General features: G+C 34.2%; 1 protein-coding gene across 1 annotated transcript in view; it reads left to right on the top strand.

Annotated features, from left to right (window-relative positions):
* COL19A1 (collagen type XIX alpha 1 chain) overlaps positions 1–20,713 on the top strand; it is a 338,927-nt gene that overhangs the window by 147,976 nt on the left and 170,238 nt on the right. The window contains exons 11-13 of the mRNA XM_037746028.1: positions 2,438–2,491; positions 11,114–11,167; positions 12,760–12,795. Coding sequence (XP_037601956.1) covers positions 2,438–2,491; positions 11,114–11,167; positions 12,760–12,795 — 144 coding nt within the window. The remainder of the gene's footprint in view (positions 1–2,437; positions 2,492–11,113; positions 11,168–12,759; positions 12,796–20,713) is intronic.

Here is a 20,713-nt window from a genome sequence, read left to right as displayed (position 1 = left end):
TTTATTACCATTGTCAAGCTTACAGATTTCCTTATAGGCACACATCTCTTTAATATGTATAGGTGCTGATTTTTTCCATCTATGAGAATCATTAGTTTTGCATAAAGACTGTATCCATTTTTAGTTACATTCTGGAAGTTAACATTGATATCCATGAAATTATATGCATCATCTGTGTCAAAAATTTCTATTCATTCTTTTAACTTATCCTGAATACATGTTGTATTAATATTTAAACACTGTATTGTTTCTGATCCCCTTATTAGAAAAATATTTTCTTCTGTGTATTTGTGAGCTTCTTACTTCTTACTTTGCTTCCTGTCAAATTTGACATCCTCTACAACAGCAATGTCAAATGGATGGAATTCACTGTAATGATGGAAATGTTCTGATCTGCACAGTCCAATACAGTAGACATAGGTGAAAACTTGAAATGTAGCTAGGGCAACTAAGGAACAAAATTTTACTTTTAATTTAGTTTTAATTTTAGTAGCCACATGTGTCTATTGGCTACTGTATTGGATAGCACAATTCTATAGAGTAATTCCTTACCCTTCCATTTTTAGCTTAAAATCTTCGGTTTTATTTTAACTTAAACCTATTTTTTTTTGTTTTGTGTATTATATGTGTTTCTTATGTCCCAGTGATTATTTTTTCCTTCATTTCCTATGTTTTCTGTATTGTGATAATATATATTCTTAGATGATTAGGAGTGTACAACTGTATTTCTGTAATGTATTATTTATTAATATCAGGTGCTTGCTTTTCCTTACTATTTTGCAAATAAAAATGATAACATTCATTGTAGGAAAAATGAAAGAAGAAAAACAGAAAATATAAAGAAGAGAATAAAGCAAAGATTACTACTACTAACTAACTGCACAGGCACACACAGACACACATAGAGTGTTATACTTGGCTAAGTGCTTTCTGTACATAATATATTATTTTATTTTTAAACACCTTACTGATTGTACAGCTAATACATGTTTATCTCTAGAAAAAAAATTTAAAAACATTGAGGATTAAAGTGAAGTGTCACAATGTATAGACTAACCACTTTTATTACTTTGTGTTTTTCTTTTTCTCACAGTATTATTTCTAAGACCTATGGGTAGATGGTGTGCAGGTAGGTAGGTAGACAGCTGCATATGTAGACAGGCGTTTTCAAAAATTGAATTATACTATATGTAGGGTGGGCCAATAAAAGTATACACTTTCTCTAAGAAAACAAAATTATGTGTCACTATGGGTATGTATCATCCATAGTGATATTAGTGACCATTTTGATAATTTGTAACTTTAATAAAAATACATATTGGTTAACACTTATCCACTGGATTTGTCTATTTTTTAATTGTATCTTGCTTTTTATATCATGAGCATTTTTCTCTAATATAAAATAAAATTCACAAATGTGATTTTAATGGCTTCATCGTAGTCAATTTATTATCTCTATACCATTAACCAGTTTCCTATTATTAGACAGTTAGGATGCTTCTCCTTTTTTACTACTATAAATAGCATTACACTCTACATATTAGTGCCTAAAATAATTTCATTATTTTCATATCTAATTATTTTCTCTCGGATTATTTCATTAGTATACATTCTTAAAAGTGAAATCACTGGCCCAAATGAAATGAATGGATTTGAGATCCTTGGTATATATTGCCAAGTCAAATCACCCTCCAGAAAGTTCCTTGTTGCTTATAGAAGAAAAAAAATTATTGTTCTATTTTTATGGTTTAATCATTTTTATGTTTTGTTTTGTTTTGTTTTTGAGATGGAGCTTGCTCTGTTGCCTAGGCTGGAGTGCAATGGTGTGATGTTGGCTTACTGCAATCTCTGCCTCCCAGGTTCAAGAGATTCTTTTGCCTCAGCCTCCTGAGTAGTGCGTGCTACCATGCCCGGCTAATTTTTTATTTTATTTTTTTATTTTTAATAGAGACAGGTTTCACCATGTTGGTCAGGCTATTGGTCTAGAAATCCTGACCTCAGGTGATCCACCCACCTTGGCCTCCCAAAGTGCTGGGATGACAGGTGGGAGCCACAGGGCCTGGCTTCACCTTTTCTTTGAACTTTTAAACTTCTTTTAGGACTCAGGATTGTTTTATAATAAACATAACTTTCAAGAGTTTAGCAAAGCAATTAATTTGTTATACAGCTAGTGCTTGACTTACGACCACAGTCAGGACCGCGGACCAGTCGTAACACGGTTTGGTCGTAAGTTGAGTAGGCTATATGTACAGTACAGTTGAAATGGTGCACGTGGCGATGGTAGTGCTGCCGGAAGCTGGTCCTCACTGTCGTACGCCCAGCTGGGCAAATTTTGTGCTGCCAGACGTGGAGCAGTCGAACAATGTAACTCTTCATTTTTTTGCTAGCAAAGGTTTTCAGATATAAGATTTTCATTGTATAAATTGTTTCTTTCTAGGGTGAACAAGGAGAAAAAGGAGATCCAGGTCTGGCTGGCCTTAATGGAGAAAATGTAAGCCTAACTCTTTTTTCGGATACTCTGTTTACATTTTGTCACTAAAATATGATATTTAATGCTATTAAGATTTACCTATTTTTGGCAGAGCCAGCAATGATCCAACACAATTAAGAATCATGGTGTTGTTTCACATGGCTCAGTAGAGGCCTAGTGTTTTCAGTTTCATTTCATTGGCTTTATAAAGGCTTTTCTTCCTTGATGTTTTGTGCTTGCACATTTTCTAGTCTTCTTTTTCTGTCTTTTTTCATCTTACATATCTTCTGCTGTGGCCTATGCTTTTACCAGTGGTTCACTTTTCATCTCAGTCCGAATCTCCATCTAGTCTACAGATGGTGTCTGTATTTGGTAGGCTTTCAATGATGGAAAGAAAGGGTGGAAGTGAAGGGAAACTAAATCTATATTGCTCCCTTCCACGGCACCAGTTCCTCAGCCTCAGGGATAACATTGCCTGTGATATCCTTGGACCCCAGTCATCTCCTTCCCTTCCCATCAGGACAATTATCCTCCCAGAATTGCACTCTAGATTTTAGGATAAAGTGTGAAGGATGGCCCAAATGTGGGTTTTGCTCTGAAATGTAATTTTATTTACATTTACTCACTATTTACTATAGATATGTTAACTTTACTGGTAGGGGAAGTATCCAAAATGAGAATTAGTTTTTTCCTCAGCTTCCTTTTGTCACTTGCATAAAGGACTTGAAGGGCCACACAACTTACAAAAGAATAAGGAAAAACTATGAGACTCTATCTAGCTCCCTAATGCTCTAGATGTGGTAGGAAATCCATTTTGTATGCAGTAGACCATTACAATGGAAGAGAGGCTGAAGACCAATCTTTTGAGCCTGAGGAGAAAGTCATAAGGATATCTCATGTGTGTGTGTTGGGGGGGGAGTCTTCCAAAAAAGAAAGACCCTAGTAACTCTAGTAGTAATAGTAGTTAATGTTTCTATGTATGTTAACTACTAAACAACTTTCTTTTATAAAATACTAAAATTGACCTTTAATTCTAAATATCTGGCTGAAAAGTCTGATTTTCCCAGTAAATCATGCTACACATCATTGCTTATTTTTCAGTGCTAAAAAAACTGACTCTGCAAACTAAAGTAATTCAGTGTTTATGACAGTTCACTCTGACTTTCAATAAGCTCAGGTATACATTCTTTAAAAATGAAAGGTATTAGAATGGCTATTTGGATTTGAATTAAAGTCAAGCCATGATGGAAACTATAACTTCAGAAATATTATCTTAGAATGCATGGTAAATAAGCTCAGTGGGCCAGGTGACTCCAGCTGCTTTCTAAGTCAGAGTATATTGGAATGCTTTATTATTTCTACTAAACAAATTCAAATTCAACAGCCTTTTTTTTCATAGTCTTTATTGTTGCATTTTATATATATCTTAATGTCAATGTATCTTATAATGACTTCTTTTGTGCCAGCTTTCTCATAAAATGGGCCAGCTCACTTTGGAAAGTGTAAATGATAAATTAAAGGGTAGCATGTAGCAGTGCAGTCTTTCTCAATGTGGCCCTGCTGGCATTTTGGCAAGACAATTCTTTCTCAAGTCAGACTGTCTTGCAAGAGTGGAATGTTTAGCATCCTTGAAGCTCACCAACCTAATCTAAATGCCAGTAGCAGCCCCTAGTCATTGGGATAAGAAAAAATACACTGATATTTTTCTAAGTGTGTCTTGACTGTATATGTATATGTATGTGTATGTGTATGTGTGCGTGTGTGTGTTTATGTGTGTATGTGTGTGCATTCCTAAACTTTTGGTTGATCTCTATGGCATTACTAAACAAATGCATTCTCATGTTTCCATTCTAGTTTATATAATGCATACCAAACATATATTTAAGTTTTCAAAAATTTGAATTGCTAGAATTTAACCTTGAAAATATAAGACTTCATCTTTACACACAATCTAGTGTATAATTAAATAATTTTGATTGTGGCCTAATACAAAATATATTTAACAAAGGTATCTTAGAATGGACTTGAGAGCGAGTATTATAAAGTTGTAATTGCGACCTTTAAAACCAGGCTATCTGGGTTCAAATCCCAGCTCTGCCACTAACTAGCTGACATACTACTTGGTAAATTACTGATCCTCTCTGTGCCTCAGTTTCTTTATTTGCACCATGGAATGATAATTTCAATAGTACTTACTGTAGGGGAAAAGATAATTTTCCTTCACCTCTGAGGGGTTCAGTCTGCTGAAATGAACTGACAATAGACAGATTAACAGGAGAAAAGGCATGCAGATATATTAATGTGCATACAGTGGGAGCCATAAAAAATATGAGACTCAAAGAAAGCCCAGATGGCTGAAGCTTAAATAGAGCCCTCTTTATAGGAGAGAAGGAGATGATGGGTAGTAAATTATTTTCAGAAGAATGGAATGGGACCGAGTTAACAATAGCTGTGGACAAGTTACAGAAAGGTGTGGGCTGGACCTGCACTGTGAAGAAAAGTTGTCTTATGCAGATAAAGACTCCCAGGTAATCTCTCAGAGCTGCCTTCAGAAGAATAGATGAAGAGTCTGCCTGGGCATGGTGACAACTTTTAGTTTATTCTCTTCTCCAGAGATTAATTTTCCTGGTTATTTGATTAGATTCATACAAAATGGGTTTTAAGGCAATTGCTTTTTTTGGAAGAAAACCTCTCAGTCTGATAAAGAAAATTCCAGCTAGAGCCCATCCCTGTGCTCCAGGAGGGGTTGAGGGAGAAACAAGAGAAGATTAGAAAGTTCTTGGATCTGAGGCAACTTCTAAGGCCTTTGAGTTTCTTTAATTCAAAAGTACTCAGCATACCAAAGCACCACACTTTGGGGTTATCACTCTCTGTGCCCCAAAACTACCTCATGGATTTTTTTTTGTGAAGATTAAAGGGACTATCATACAGAAAGCATTTAGAACAAAGCAAGAACTATATAAACATTCAATATTAGAAACTGGGTTAAATAAAACACATTTAGCACTAATAGGAGCTTTTTTTTATTTATTTGTTTTTTGTGGGGTTATACAATCTTAGGAAAGTAGATTTAATTGTTGAGTTGTCTCTTTTTCTGAATCTATATTATGGTCTTTTAAATATCCCTCATTAGAATTACAGCATCTGATGTTTCTAAAATAATCATGTTAATCTCCTTATACCAGCACAATCTGTACTACAGAATTCAAAAATATTAAAATCACAAAACTAGAAAAATCGGCTGGCAACAGCTGTTGACACTGCTAGAGAATAAGATTAAGTCATGGGAAGCTTATGAAAAGAATTAATTGATGGGTTAAAATTTTTAACAAATAATATTTTAATATTATCTTCTGATTTTTAAAGATGTGACACCCCATTAAGTAGTAGTAGGTACTCCAACAAAAATTAATTTTATAGTCTACCTGCTTTTATAATTCTTGTTATAATACTGCTCTTCAGCTTTTATCTTGCCTTTAGATAACGGTTTCTGTCTCCACATTACATGCAGAGTCAACTACTGTGCTTTTGAGAATTTTTATATGCATGAATTTTGTTGAGAACCTTCATAACAGATACCCATCTTTCTCAATATTGAATTCAGAATCTGTTCCATTTGGCTCTTTATGCCCATGGTGAGTGCTGTGTCCTTTCTCCCCAGCACTCAATAACCATCGATAGCAGCACTAGTGTGACACAAGGAGAAAAACCGCATTTGAGAAAAGCATTACTGATCTGTTTTTCAGAGCCTATTACAATGCCATGGCCTTAACAACATTATACTTTGTCACAGGAAGATGTGAGTTACATGGGGCCACTTTAATGGCCATAAAAGTAGAAGCTTGACAAGTCCAATGCTTCTCAATTGCATTTTATCCTGTGTGAGTTAAAGCACAGTTGTTACGTATCCATCAAACTGATATAAAACTGAACAAGAAAGAAAAATCAGTTATCCCTTAAGCTTGAACTTGAAAAATAAAAGCAACATTTATTAGGTGCCTATCATGTGCTAAATGTTTCTACAACATATGATTCTAAGAACAACCCTTCAAGAAAACTATTACTTATTATACCTATTATATAGGAAAGCTTACCTAACTTACCCATGATTATATATAAAAGGCCATTCCTCTTCTGACTCTCTTGAAATCTACATCTGTGAAGTCTTAGACACCTCCACTAGAATTAGGCAACTGTGGGAAATACTTCCTGCATACCTGCTATATACTTCAATGATAATATTCACATCAACTTGTAATTGGCTGCATCATCCCCCTCATCTCTCCCTGCCCATAGTTAATTGAACCAGGGAGAGTTAGCTGATTCAACTGCCAATACGTTGCTTCCCTAGAAATTACAACTAGGATGGCCGGGCACGGTGGCTCACGCCTGTAATCCTAGCACTCTGGGAGGCCGAGGTGGGCGGATCACCTGAGGTCGCGAGTTCAAGAAATTACAACTAGGATTGATTTGTCAGGGAGGAATCTTTAAAAATTTTAGTGTATTATTTTATGCCTACAAAAATAATATATATAACATATATGATGGTTATAAATCATAAATATAATGAGAGCACCACTGTACCCAGAACTCAATGTGAGAACTAAGACATCATCCTCCACATGGAATCAGCCTCTGTGGTTCACCATATACTATCCTCCACTCCAGAGTTAACCATTTTTCTAAATGTTGTGCCTAATGTTTCCTTTCATTCTTAAAAATTATATTTCACACTTACACATTTATAAGGAGTATATAGTTTAGTCTTACATGTTTGCATATGTTCAATCATATTTGTTGAATAAATGGATACTCAGCGTTTTTCTCAGCCATTTTTTTCACGTTTGTCTTTTCTCTGCCTAGTTTTATACAAGCAAGAAAACAGAATCTCTTTTTAATAAATTTAATAAATTTCTCTGCTCAGTGAATGGTATAACTTCCTAGGCACTTACTTAAGCACATTGGCCTCGAGATTTTCCTTCTCCTCCATTTCTGGCATATCTGCCAGTCTTGCTTCAAGTATGTGCCATCTCTGACCACTTCTTACCATCTCCACTAGCACAACCCTGTCCCAGCTATCCTGCTCTCTTTCCTGGAAAAGCTGTCATAGTCCCTTTTCTACTCCCACTCTTGCTGCCCATAATCTGCATTCCAAATTGCAGCCAATGTGAATTTTTTTTTTTTAAATTCACTCCTTTATTCTGGGATGTATATTCCAGGTAACACAACTCACAAAAATACCATCAGACATTGAAAACTAAGGCCATTCTGTGAGTTATTTTTAAAACTTGGTGTTTTACACATAATCTTTAAAAAAATGAATTACCAAAACCAAGGTTTTCTTCTGAAATAAAAATTTAATGTAGCTACAGGAAAACTTTAGGGCTATGTGGTTTGTGGGGATTTTTGTAAACATATTCACATCATGTCATTTTCTTGCTTAAAACACCTAAGTGGTTTACCATTGCATGTCAAACAAAACCCTTCTTCCTCATCATGGCCTGCAATTCCTTATATACCATGACCCCTGGCAAACCTTGACTTAATCCCCTACTCCTTACCTGCGTGCTCATGACACTCCTTTTACCTTGGTGAACTCTGTGCTTCTTGTTCCCTTTGCCCCCACACTTCTCCCCAGATCATTGCATGGCTGGATCCTTTTTTTTTAGTTTGTGCAAATTCATGGGATACAAGAGAACTTTTTTACACATATATAATACATAGTGATCAAGTGAGGGTGTTTAGGTTTTCCATTTTCTGAATGCAATACATTTTTTTTAACATGTACTCATCCTACTCTGCTATCAAACATTGAATTTATTCCTTCTATCTTACTGTATGCTTGTATCTTTTTACCCGCATCATTTCATCCTCCCTCTACCCTTCACTCTTTCCAGTCTTTGTTATCTATTTCTACACTTTCTACCTCCATGTGTTCAAAATTTTTTGCTCCCACATCTAAGTAAGAATGGAATATTTGTCTTTTTGTGCCTGGCTTACTTCGCTTAACATAAAAACTTTCAGTTCCATTCATGTTGCTGCAAATGACAGGATTTTATTTTCTTATGGCTGAATAGTACTTCGTTGTGTATATATAGCACATTTCCTTTATCCATTCATCTGTTGATGGACACAGAATGATTTTCCATTTTTGCTAGGATCCTTCTGAAACAATAAATGTCACCACCACACAAGGGCCATTTCTGACACCCCACCTGAAGTAGCAGCTCTCTCCTCTTTCACTTTTATCACATTCAGCCTGTTGAACTGTTTATTGTCAGTCACTCTCCTCTTATTACGTGAGTTCCTTGAGAACAGAAATCTTGACACTGTTAAAGAAAAAAATTATTGACACTTGTTTTTAAAAAGTGATACGGAAGACATTTTATTCCAGACTATTGCAATAGGGGAATTGCAATAGGGAGAGAGATCAGGTTCAACTCTAACTACAACAAAGACAAGTGGAGATTTATAGCCAATGAGCAGAGGGAGGGAAGTCACTGGGTAGAAAATTAAGAGGAGACATCAAGGGTAGAGTGATTCTGACTAACCTGATCTAAGAAGATTCTTGCTAAAGACAGGCCAAAGACTTAGACATCAAGGTAGGGGACAGAGAACATGATCTCCTCAAAGGTTACAGAATGGAGAACAGATTTTAAGGGTGAGAGATTTTCTATACATGTACTTAGCAAGATTCTTGCTATAATTGAGCTTGGCAGAACAAAGACAGAATGGGGGCCACGTCCCAGGCCTAGTTGAGAAGAGAGCTCAGAGGACCCTGACTAAAGTTTGGTGATGGAGATAATCTTCATTAATTTCTTGTTCTTTCTGTATCTCTAAAGTATTACTAATCAATAGAAATATAATGACAGCTACAAATTCAAGATGAATGTAAATACATTCTTTTTTCTAGTAGTCAAATTAAGAAAAGTAAAAGGAGACAAGTTGAAAATACTTTTAATAATATATTTTATTTAATACAATATGTCCAACTGTTATCATTTAAGCATATAATAATTTAAAAATTATTTGTGAGATATTTTATATTTGTTTCTTACACCAAATATTGTAAATCCAAGTGTTTTATACTCACAGTAAAACTCAATTCAGTAATCACATTTCAAGAGTTCAAAAGCTACATGTAGCTTCAGAATTCAGTACAGGTCTAAAGGCCAGAAGTGACTTCACACAAGGTATGCAATATGCTTATTGAATAAGCAAATGAAAGAACAAGCGAATTAATAATAAATCTATTCACAGAAATGGCAATTTTTTTCCCTCAAGTGTTTACAATATGCTGTTGCCAAGTTCTACTCTGGAAACATGTATAAATAGATTATGGTTGCTTGATTTGGGAGGAAATGGATATTGCAAATAATAATACTATGTCTCAAATACTGTTTAATTTTTCACTCATCTTTTTTCTATAAATATTCCAAGGTAATGATTGAAAAAGCATAACTATGAGTTTTATACATGAAGGCATTTATGCAACTACAAGGTTTTTTGCCCAATTAGATATTGTTTTCATCCACTAAAAATGTTTTTCTTAAAGTATAATACTACAATTTTCACATACTGTCTGCAACAGGCTTATTTTAAGTATCCAATTTTCTTTTGTTTCTTTCATTTCATCACTGGTGTCTATATTGAGTACAGGTGATGGCATTTGGCATTATTTATTCACTACAAAATGTCAGGGCAGTAATAGCTGAGTCTTTCAGCTAGGATCAGTAAGATGCTCAGATTTACTGTGCATTGTGTGGCTTCAGAATACTTCTTTTTTTTTCTATTATTGTTCTTCCTTCATCGAGTCCTTAAATTAAGGACAAAAGAAGATTTTTTTTCCTATTTACCATGTAGTGAGGATGTGTCTATCTAACTTTCTATGTACACCATGAATTTATGCAGCTGTAGAGCTGATCTCCTCTGGTACAATCTATTGTAATAGTGTCGAAAGCTGACATTACTTAGTCAGATCAACTAAATACCCATTAAAACATCCAGCAGTCCAGAGGACTTATGAAAATATTTATCTGATATTCTATCTATGTCATATATAGTTTCATTTGGCATCTTTATAAATCTAGGTAAAAAAGATAGGAATTAGACAACTAAAACATAGTTTAAAACAGGCGAGAGATTACATTTTAGCTCCAGTTGTATGATAGCAAAAGAATGCATCTTTCATTCCTTTTCCCCTCACAATTAGATTTCTTGATAGGGACATAAAAATGTTTTTGATTTTACTCTTGAGTTTTTTTGGCAAGCTTTACAAAGGCCAAATCAATGCTAAATCAGAGGTATTTACAACATCCACAAATTTAATCCAAAGTGGATACTTAAAAGCTCATATAGATCTAAATGATATTCTCCCAGATGGTGAATTAATGTAATTTTAGCAGGAAGCAAAGTTGCACAAATATGCAGTATTGAGGACTCGCACTGAATTAATGTATCTGTGCCCACTACGGCACAGATGTTGCTTATCATTTTAGTGCCAGTTGTCTCTATTTCTCTCTATACTACAAAAGGAAGAATGGGATTTGAAACTTTAGTAAATTATGATTTATTTTGTTACTAGTGACTTGTTAGAAATTAAACCTTTCTTTGAAGTCTGTATTGGTTATATTCTTTCTACAGGGTTCAAAAGGTGACTTGGGTCTTCCTGGTCCACCTGGCCCAAAAGGAGAAAAGGTATTGTGTTTACCCAGCAAAGCCCAAGCTTTCTTTAAGAAAACCCTGACAACCTATGCAGTGACTTCTCACTGATACTGTTTATCTCCCAAAAGCATTTTAAAGTTAACCAAAGGCTGTTACATTAATAGCATCTGAATAAGAACAGCCTTTTTATTCATTTAATAAGTTTGAAAAGACTAAATGCACAATTTCTAGTTGGCATTAACTTGTATTTATAAGATTTCCCTTTTCTCGCCCTTGCTTAACAGCATTAGGTATTAAATCACCAAATTAGCAAGTGTGGCCTGTATTGGAAAATTTTGCCAGTAACACTGAGCTGCTACTATAATGGTGAGGCAAGTGGCTTTTGGAAAAAAGCTAACTTTGTATCTCAGTCTTAGTCTAACTATTCCATTTTCTGCCACTTTTTCTCATAAAATAAGCTATTTCACAATGACATGTTTGCAATGACCTTGAAAAGGAAAATAAGAAATAGTAAAAAGCAAGGGTTGTTTTGAATAAAGTAGTTGAGTGATCCCAATTTGATGAAAATTGTATGTGTATGTGTTTTGCACTGTATTTTGTTCTCCGTTCTTAGCACATTTAGAAATCCTTGTCTGTCTTCAATATTTGTCTATATGTTAAAGGTGATCTTGCAAATGAGTCCTCAGTGACTGATTAAAGCCACATCAGTGTTCCTTAGCAACTATTGTCTATTTTAATTCAATTGTTGCAAAAAACAATGCATACACAATGCTAAGTTTTAACTTTCTAGGTGGCTATATTTGTTGAGAAAAGAGAAAGTCCTAAAGATACTCAACGTGAGACTACAGCACCCTGGTACCCCATGCTATACAGTACATGGCCTCCATAATGTGCAGCTAAATAAGAACCATGGCAAGGGTGATTGGTCTTAGTATTTGAGAGTTCCTGTGTAATAAATAGAGTTTCCAGGACCGTTAAGTATAAGGGGACATGGAAATTGGAAAATGGTGAACTTTTAGATGAACCATTTTTTAAAGATGTTGAATAGTTGTTGATATATCCACCTGGAAATTTGTATTCATATAGATCAGCAAAGCAATTTTAGTATTCAAAAATACATAAATATAGGCAAAGCCTCTTACAGTTGATGGCAAATGTGATGCCAATTCAGCAGAGCTTTAGAAGAGGCCATGGGACTGCTTCTTGCAGCTGGGAGGCATGAAATGGGGAGATCCACTTATTATTTCTGCTGATCCTCATACTAACTTTGTCAGACAAATTGTCTATTGCTGTGACACTTCCCAGCTGTTCCACTGGCAAGTAACCATACTTGAAAATATATTATTTCTAATTTTGGATTAGTAGACAAAAGTATAGAAAATTAGATTATTTTAGCTTTCAAAACAAGTCCTGCTTTTGCAAAAACAATGGAATATACAAGGTGATTTTTATATCATGAGAGCTAAAAAGGGATGATAAATTTTCTTTGTGTGGAGAATTTTATCAGGATTAAATTCCATTTTTCTATTCTTCAAGATTTATCTATAGATATTGCTTCTATTCACTTATAAATTTATAATATGCAAAAAGGGACTAGTGGTAATTGCAGCTTTTCTTTATTTTAGGGAGATAGAGGACCCCCAGGACCACCAGCCTTACCTGTAAGTATTCTTGAAATCAAAATTCAAAATTGAAAGCCGTTATTCTATTTATTATTCATATTACTTCATGACTAAACCAGGATTTAAATCACAGACTTAAGAATTGAAGGTGACTTCAAGTACATGTAGACAAAACTCCACATTTTAAAGATGGGCATCTGCCCACAACAGTGAAATACTTGACCCAAGTTCATACAGGTGGTTACAATAAAAGTCTGAAATCAGTACCTACCATGAGCAATTTTCTCTGTCCTCCATATGGTTCATAATTGTGTCTCCTAAATGTTTGATTATGCACTCTTAACATCAGGTTTAAAGTAAATGGAATCAGATACAGTCCTACTTGCTTTAAAAACTGTAAAAGGACGAAACAAATTGTAATTATCCAGTGAGTAAAAACGGCTACCTGTTTAAACTGATAGTTACATTCCCTCAGCACTATCTAAAACCATTATTTTCCTCTATGATTTGCTTCTAAAATTTGCAGATTATAAAAATGGCAATATTTTAGTGACAGATTTTTGAGAAAAGTTTATCATGTGCACATAATGAGATTGTTCTCAATCAAATGGTACATCATATATGAAGCATTTAATAATAAATATATGATGCTCTTAAATTCAGATACAATTTACTATTACAGAGTTCCTTCATAGGCCATTAAAGATTCTCATTTAACTTAGATAAGACTCTAAGCCTAATGGAAAACAGGACAGTTTAAAAAAAAAATCTTCTACAGCCTGAAGTCTTTGATATTACCTATGAGATAAATTAAGCGTTTACATCAGTAGTTTTCAAAGACCTATTCTGATTATAGAAGGTCAGATTTTAAAAAGTATTCTAGTAATCTGAATGGAGCCCTTCCCATTGGCAGAACATAGGAATCTCAAAAACTGTGTGATTTTGATAATATCTATATTTATGTTTATAATAAAAATCCTATCATGAAAAAAAAATTAATAGTGTCTTACACAAATAATCTTTGCAACTCCCACATAAACAAATGCTTTCTGATATGTAGAAAACCTAAGGAAATAAATAGGTGACTTACTTGGGGATAACTCATTAAATTTGCAGTGGAATTCTATGCTGTAAGCTTTTAAGCATGAAAAGAAAAACTATTGGACAGGCAGTTTTAAGTGCATATTATTTTATTTTTTATACTTTGTAGAATTTTAAAAAATTATTTGGCAGTGATTTAGTTCAACCTGCTCATTTTACTTAAGACACATGCCTGTTTTCTCTTCAACTAAGTTATATGCAGTCATTTAGTTAAACCTGCTCATTTTCTGTAAGACTCATGCCTGTTTTCTTCAACTAAGTTATATATTCAACTACTCCACTTAGTTATCTGATTTCCTAGTCATTTCCAAATCATGTTGGAAGGCCAATATGCAATCTACATATGTTATTTCACCTGAAATACAGTTTTGGCTTCTCAATCAGAAAATTGCATTGGATTATATATGTTTTGTAGATTTTTAATAGCAGCCAGCGTTTTTCTGCCAAGGAACACCTTGAAGATACATCTTTACACCATCCAGCTGTCAAGCACTTAGAGATTACAAGCTAATTTCATACTTGTCTAAAAATATGACATGGAGAAAACACTATGAAATGAAATGTTTTATTTCATAAAGTAAAATATTCATATTATTGGAGTATTACTATTTTGTATGCTTGACATTACTTTATTAATATAAATTATCAACTGTTCCCTACAAAATAATAAACTAAAATTAACAGCAACTTACAATACACTCAATATTTAATTGATCTGATAATGCAGCTTGATATATTATTTGTTGAAATAGTTGGTAATAGTCTTTGAGGAAGCCCAAATGACTGACTGCATCATATTTGGAAGTGGGAAAATTGGTTGAACCCAGGAAGCATAGGTTGTAGTGACCTGAGATTGCACCACTGCACTCCAACCTAGGTGACAGAGGAAGACTCTGTCTCAAAGAAAAAAAAATTAAAATCAAATTTAACTTCATCATGAAGCCAAAATTCAGAAAAATTCAAGTGCCTAGCAGAGATGGGGCAGTAACGTAAATGTGTGATGCAGCCCAGTGTATGATAATAGAGTGTATTGGGGTTAGGGGCCAGGATAGCTATGTCTTTCTCAAAGTATCAAATTCAAATTAAAAACTACTTAAAGATTGATTAATTCAAAATATAGGCATACTTTCGAGATATTACAGGTTCAGTTCCATACCACTGCAATCAAGGAAGTCACCCACTTTCTTTTTTGGCTTTTCCAGTGTATATAAACGTTATATTTACACTATACCCTATAAAATGTGCAATTTATATTGTGCAAAAACAATTTTGCACATTTTAATTAAAAAAAACTCTATTGCTAAAAATTGTTAATGATCATCTGAGCCTTCAGTGAGTTGTAATCTTTTTGCTGATAGAGGGTCTTGCCTCCATAATGGATGGCTGCTATCTGATCAGGGTGGTGCTTGCTGAAGGTTGAGGTGGCTGTGAAAGTTTCCTAAAATGAGACAAAAATGAAATTTGCCACATTAATTGACTTTTCTTTTCATGAAAGATTTCTCTGTAGCATGTGATGATGTTTAGTAGCATTTTACCCACAGAACTTCTTTTGAAATTGAAGTCAATCCTCTCAAAAGCTGCGGTTACTTTATCAACTAAATTTCTATAATATTTCAAGTCCTTCCTTGTCATTTCAACAATGTTCACAGTATTTTCACCAGGAGTAGATTTCATCTCAATAAGACATTTTCTTTGTTCATCCATAAAAAGCAACTCCTCCTTTATACAAGATTTGCCATGAGATTGTAGCAATTAATTCAGCCACATCTTCAGGCTTTACTTCTAATTCTAGTTCTCTTGCTATTTCTACCACCTCTACAGTTACTTCCTCCGCCTACATCTTACTCAGAGTCATCTGTGGGGCTTGGAATTAACCTCTTCCAAATTCCTGTTAATGTTCAGATTGTGACCTCTTCCATGAATCACAAATGTCTTTAATAACATGTAGAATGTTAAATCTTTTCCAGAAAGTTTTCAATTTATTTTGCTCAGATTCATCAGAGGAAGCACTATTTATGGCAGCTATAACCTTATAAAATGTATTTCTTAAACAATAAGTCTTGAAGTCAAAATTACTTCTTCACCCATGGACTGAAGAATGGGTGTTGTGTTGGCAGGCATGAAAACGATATTCGTCTCCTTGTACATCTCCATCAGAGCTCTTGGGTGACCAGATGCATTGTCAATGAGCAGGAATATTTTGAAAGAAATATCTTTTTCTAAACAGTGATATCAACAGTGGGCTTTTTCAGTAAACCATGTTATAAGCAGATGTGCTGTTCTCCAGGCTTTTTCATTCCATTTATAGAGCATAGGCAGAGTAAATGTAGCATAATTATTAAGGGCCCTAGGATTTTCAGAATGACTGTTGGCTTTAACTTAAAGTCACAAGCTGTATTATCCCCTAACTAGAAAGTTAGTCTTTCCTGTAAAGCTTCGAAGTTAGGCATTGACTTTTCCTTTCTAGCTATGAAAGTCCTAGATGGCATCTTTAGCTGCTTTGTCAACATTGAAAACCCGTTGTGTGGTGTGGCTACCTTCATTGAAGATCCTGGCTAACTTGGTGCATCTTCTACACTAGGCACTTAATGCTTCACTTTGCACTCTTATATTCTGAAGATGGCTTCTTTTCTTAAACATCATGAACCAGCTTCTGCTAGCTTCAAACTTTTCTTCTGCAGCTTTCTCACCTCTCTCAGCCTTCACAGCATTAAGAGTCAGGGCCTTGCTCTTGATTAGGCTTTGATTTAAGGGAATGTTATGGCTTAAGAGAATGTTGTGGCTGTTTGGGTCTTCTATCCAGGCCTTTAAAACTTTCTTCATATCAGTAATATGGTTGTTTTGCTTCCCTATCATTTGTGTATTCACTATAGTAGTAGCACATTTAATTTCCTTCAAGTTTTCCTGTGCATTCACAACTCAGCTGTTTGGCTGGAGAGACCTAGCTTTTGGTGTATCTCAGCTTTCTGTGTTTTCCTTGCTAAGTTGAATCATTTTTTAGCTTTTAATTGAAAATGAAAGATGTGCAAATTTTTCTTTCATTTGAACACTTTGGAGCCATTGTATGGTTATTAACTGACCCAATTTCAATATTGCTCTTCCTTAGGAAATAAGGGTGCCGAAGTAGAGGAAGTGTGACAGAGAAATGGCTGGTCAGTGGAGCAGTCAGAACACACATGATGTTTATAGATTAAGTTCCCCATCTGATAGGGACATGGTTAGTGGTGCCTCAAAACAATTACAGTAGTAACACCACAGATCACTGATCACAGATCACCATAAAAATATAATAATAATGAAAAAGTTTGAATATTGAAAAAATTACCAAAATGTGACACAGAGACATGAGTGAGCACATGCTGTTGAAAACTGGTACCAATACTTTTGCTGTACACAGGCTTGCCACAAACCTCCAATTTGTAAAAAATGCAGTATCTGAGAAAAGCAATAAAGCAAAGCCCAATAAAATGGGGTATGCCTACATATATAAAAAATGCTTTGTAGTTATTATCCAAAATAAAGAAGTATTGATAACTGACAGCATTTGCTTCAGATTTCAGTTTCAAACAAAAAATATTATTAGATGTCTATTTTTCTCTTTCCCTTTTCACCCTGAGGGAGCTACTATATTGTTGATGATGTTAGTGGTAGTATACACTTACCTGATAGATATACAACTAAAGCGATGTATTATATTCTATGTTTTTCATTAACACAAATGGTATTCTCTTGTAAATAGATGTTCACAATTATTTTTCCCTATTATACTCTGTTTGAGAATCATTTATGTTAATGTTATAGATCAGGTTTATTCTTTTAAACTGATCTGTAGTCTTCCAGCATTTAACCATAGCACTAGACGTTTTCATATTGATAACATTTGGATTTTTGTCTGTTTTTTCTTTTACCTACAGTGTACGAATGAATATTTTTGTACGTGTCTCTTATACACATGAATGAGATTTTTTTAAAGGTTATAAACCTAGAAGTGAAGTTATTGGGTGAGAAAGTCTGTACTTTTTCAATTTAACAAGATACTGCCTCATTGGTCTATAAAGTGGCTATGCTAATTGTCAGCATATATCAGTTAATGTATCAAGAATTTCCATAGTAGCCACACCTCAACAATATTTAACATTCTTAGGCATTTTGGTTTTTAATACACACAGAGCCAAGAAATACATACAAGCACATATAGGACCTTGAAGTGTGTTAAATAAAACTTTATAAATCAGTAAGAGAAAGGATAACCACTGAATAAATTACATTGGGACATTTGGCTTTCCAAAAGGCAGACAAATACTTTCTTTATTATATATATATTTTTTGTATATTGACTTTTATTCACAACCCTGCTAAACTATCAAATAGTTCTATTAGTTTATCTGTCTGTTGTCTTATATTTACTGCATAGAGAACCATATTATCTTCAAATTATGACAGTTCATCTCTTCCTTTCCAAAATGTTAATTTTCTTTCTTTTCTTGGCCTTATAACATAGAGATTATAGTTATTATCCTAGCCTTTTCCCTGACTCTAATGTGAAGGCCCTGAAGTTTCACCTTAAATATGACCTTTCCTTTTATTTGTCTTTTGGGTACAGATAAAGAATCTTGAGTAGAGAAAATAATGACATTTTTCTTTTGCCATGTGAATTCTTAAAGTTTTACAATAAGCATGGATTTGCTATATTTTGTTTGCTTATTTTTTAACCAGTTAAAAAAACTTTTCTTATGTTTCTAGTTTGCCAAGAGTTTCACCTAGACCTGGTGTTGAATTTTATAGTCTTTTTCTGCATTTATTGAGATAATCTGATATTCTTTCTTCTTAAATACTTAATGTGTTATTGTTATACTACCTTATATATTTTCTGACTGTGAACAACTTTTGCTGTTCTAGGATAAACGCTTCTTGGTCTTAGTCTTGATGAATATTTTTACTGTATTCATGAAGAATATGGATTTCTGGGCTGATGGTTTCTTTTTTTCATTCAGCAATTTAAGGTTTTTTTTTTTTTGTCTTCTGTTCTACATTATTTCTGATGAGAAGTCAACAATCATTTAAATAATCATTTCCTGTATTCAATATATCATTTTTCTTAGGCTGCTTTCAATATTTTTCTTTATATCACTGGTTTTTAGCTGTGTAATCATGGTATATTTAGGTGTGTTTATCTTTAAATTTGCCCTGATGAGTTTCTTGAATCTAACTTTACATGTTTCAACTAATTAGGGAAATTTTTTCACTATATTTCATTAAATGTGTTTTTTGCCCCATTATCTCTCTCTTCCCTTTCTGAAAGGCTAATGACAGATATGTTAGATTTTAATAATCTGTCCATAAAACTGTTCATTTTTTCCCATCTAATTCCATCTTGGGAATGGAGCATTTCCAATAAGCTGTTGTCAAGCTTACTCATGCTTTGGTCATTTCCATTCCACTGTTAAGACTATCATGTGAATTTTTTAGTACAGATACTATATTTTTGGGCTAGTGAAGTTTGTTTTATGTTAAACAGTGTATATTTCTCTGCTGATATTTCCTGTCTTTTTATTCATTATAAGCATATTTTCTTTCCTGTCCTTGAGAATAGTTTTAATAACTACTCTAAAATCTTTGATCATTCTATCATCTGACTAATATCAAGTTGTTCTTTGTTGATTATCTTTACTCCTTAGAATGGGTTATGTTTGGTGCTTACTTGAATGGCAAGTAATTTTTTATTTAGGATACTATGAGTGGTAAATTATAGAAACTTTGAATTCCATTTTTTTCTGAAGAGATTTAATGTAGTTTTAAAGCAGGCAGTTAAATTGGCTAGACTCACATAGCAAACTCTGTTTCCCCTATAGCTGGCAACAGCTGAAATCCCAGTTTTGTTCTTTTAAACTAAGCTGAACTACTTGCATTTTCCACTGTGTATGTTTGGTTAAGAATCAGCCAGAAATTTGGGGAGAGCTTATATACAGAATTTGAGACTTCCTTACTTATTTCAGGATTTGACAAACCAACCCCACTTTACTTTACAGGAATTGCATTTGCCCTGAACTCTGTCCTCAGTTTTTTCAATTCTGCAAGACTGCAGGCTTTCTATTTAGCCCACCCAAGACCAAGACTTGAGCCTGACATCAGACTAAACATCTTAAAAACAGAAAACTGACTCCATGCTGTTTAATTTTTCCAAATGTTGACTCCTCTCCAGTATCTGTCTGCTTTTGTTGAGTTTTCAGTGTCTTCAGGTAGTTGTTCTATATGTAGTTGTTATCTGTGGGCATATTGATTTAACAGAACTACTGGGCTATCCTGGAAGCCCATGTTTGTTTGTTTTTTATACAATGCTGAATTCCACCAAGATGGAAGATATCTAAGTAAATTATAAGTTTCTTTACTTATTCTATTGAACTTGGCTTCAAAAAATATCTAGAATCTGACCAATTCTCACACCTCTACTACTACCACTTAGTCCCAGTTACCATTATAAATCTCTTGATTATTTCAGTAGCCAATTAATGGTCTTCTTCCTTCTCCTTTGCCTTCTTGAGTCAGAGAAGCCAGAATGTTCCTTGTCACTCTTTTTTCAGAATCTCCAAAGTTTCCCTAGGTAATTAAACCCAAATTGCATCCAATGGCTGTAAAGTCTTAGAGGATTCAACTCTCATTGCATTTTTGACTTCATCTCCTTTTCTTCCCTTTCTTTCTGATTTTACTCCACAGCAATGGCCATCTTGCAGTCCCTCAAACATGCCAAGCACACTTCCACGTTAGGGGCTTTTCATGTGATGTCTCTTCCACCTGCTCCCGTGTACATGCCTGGCTGAATTCTTTAACTCCTTCAAGTTTCTGCTTAGATGACTTC

This window comes from Cebus imitator, unplaced genomic scaffold (genome assembly GCF_001604975.1).
Source record: "Cebus imitator isolate Cc_AM_T3 unplaced genomic scaffold, Cebus_imitator-1.0 Scaffold218, whole genome shotgun sequence".
Taxonomy (NCBI): Eukaryota; Metazoa; Chordata; class Mammalia; order Primates; family Cebidae; genus Cebus; species Cebus imitator.
Note: the sequence above shows the minus strand (reverse complement) of the source record. Positions and strands in the feature narration are given on the sequence as shown.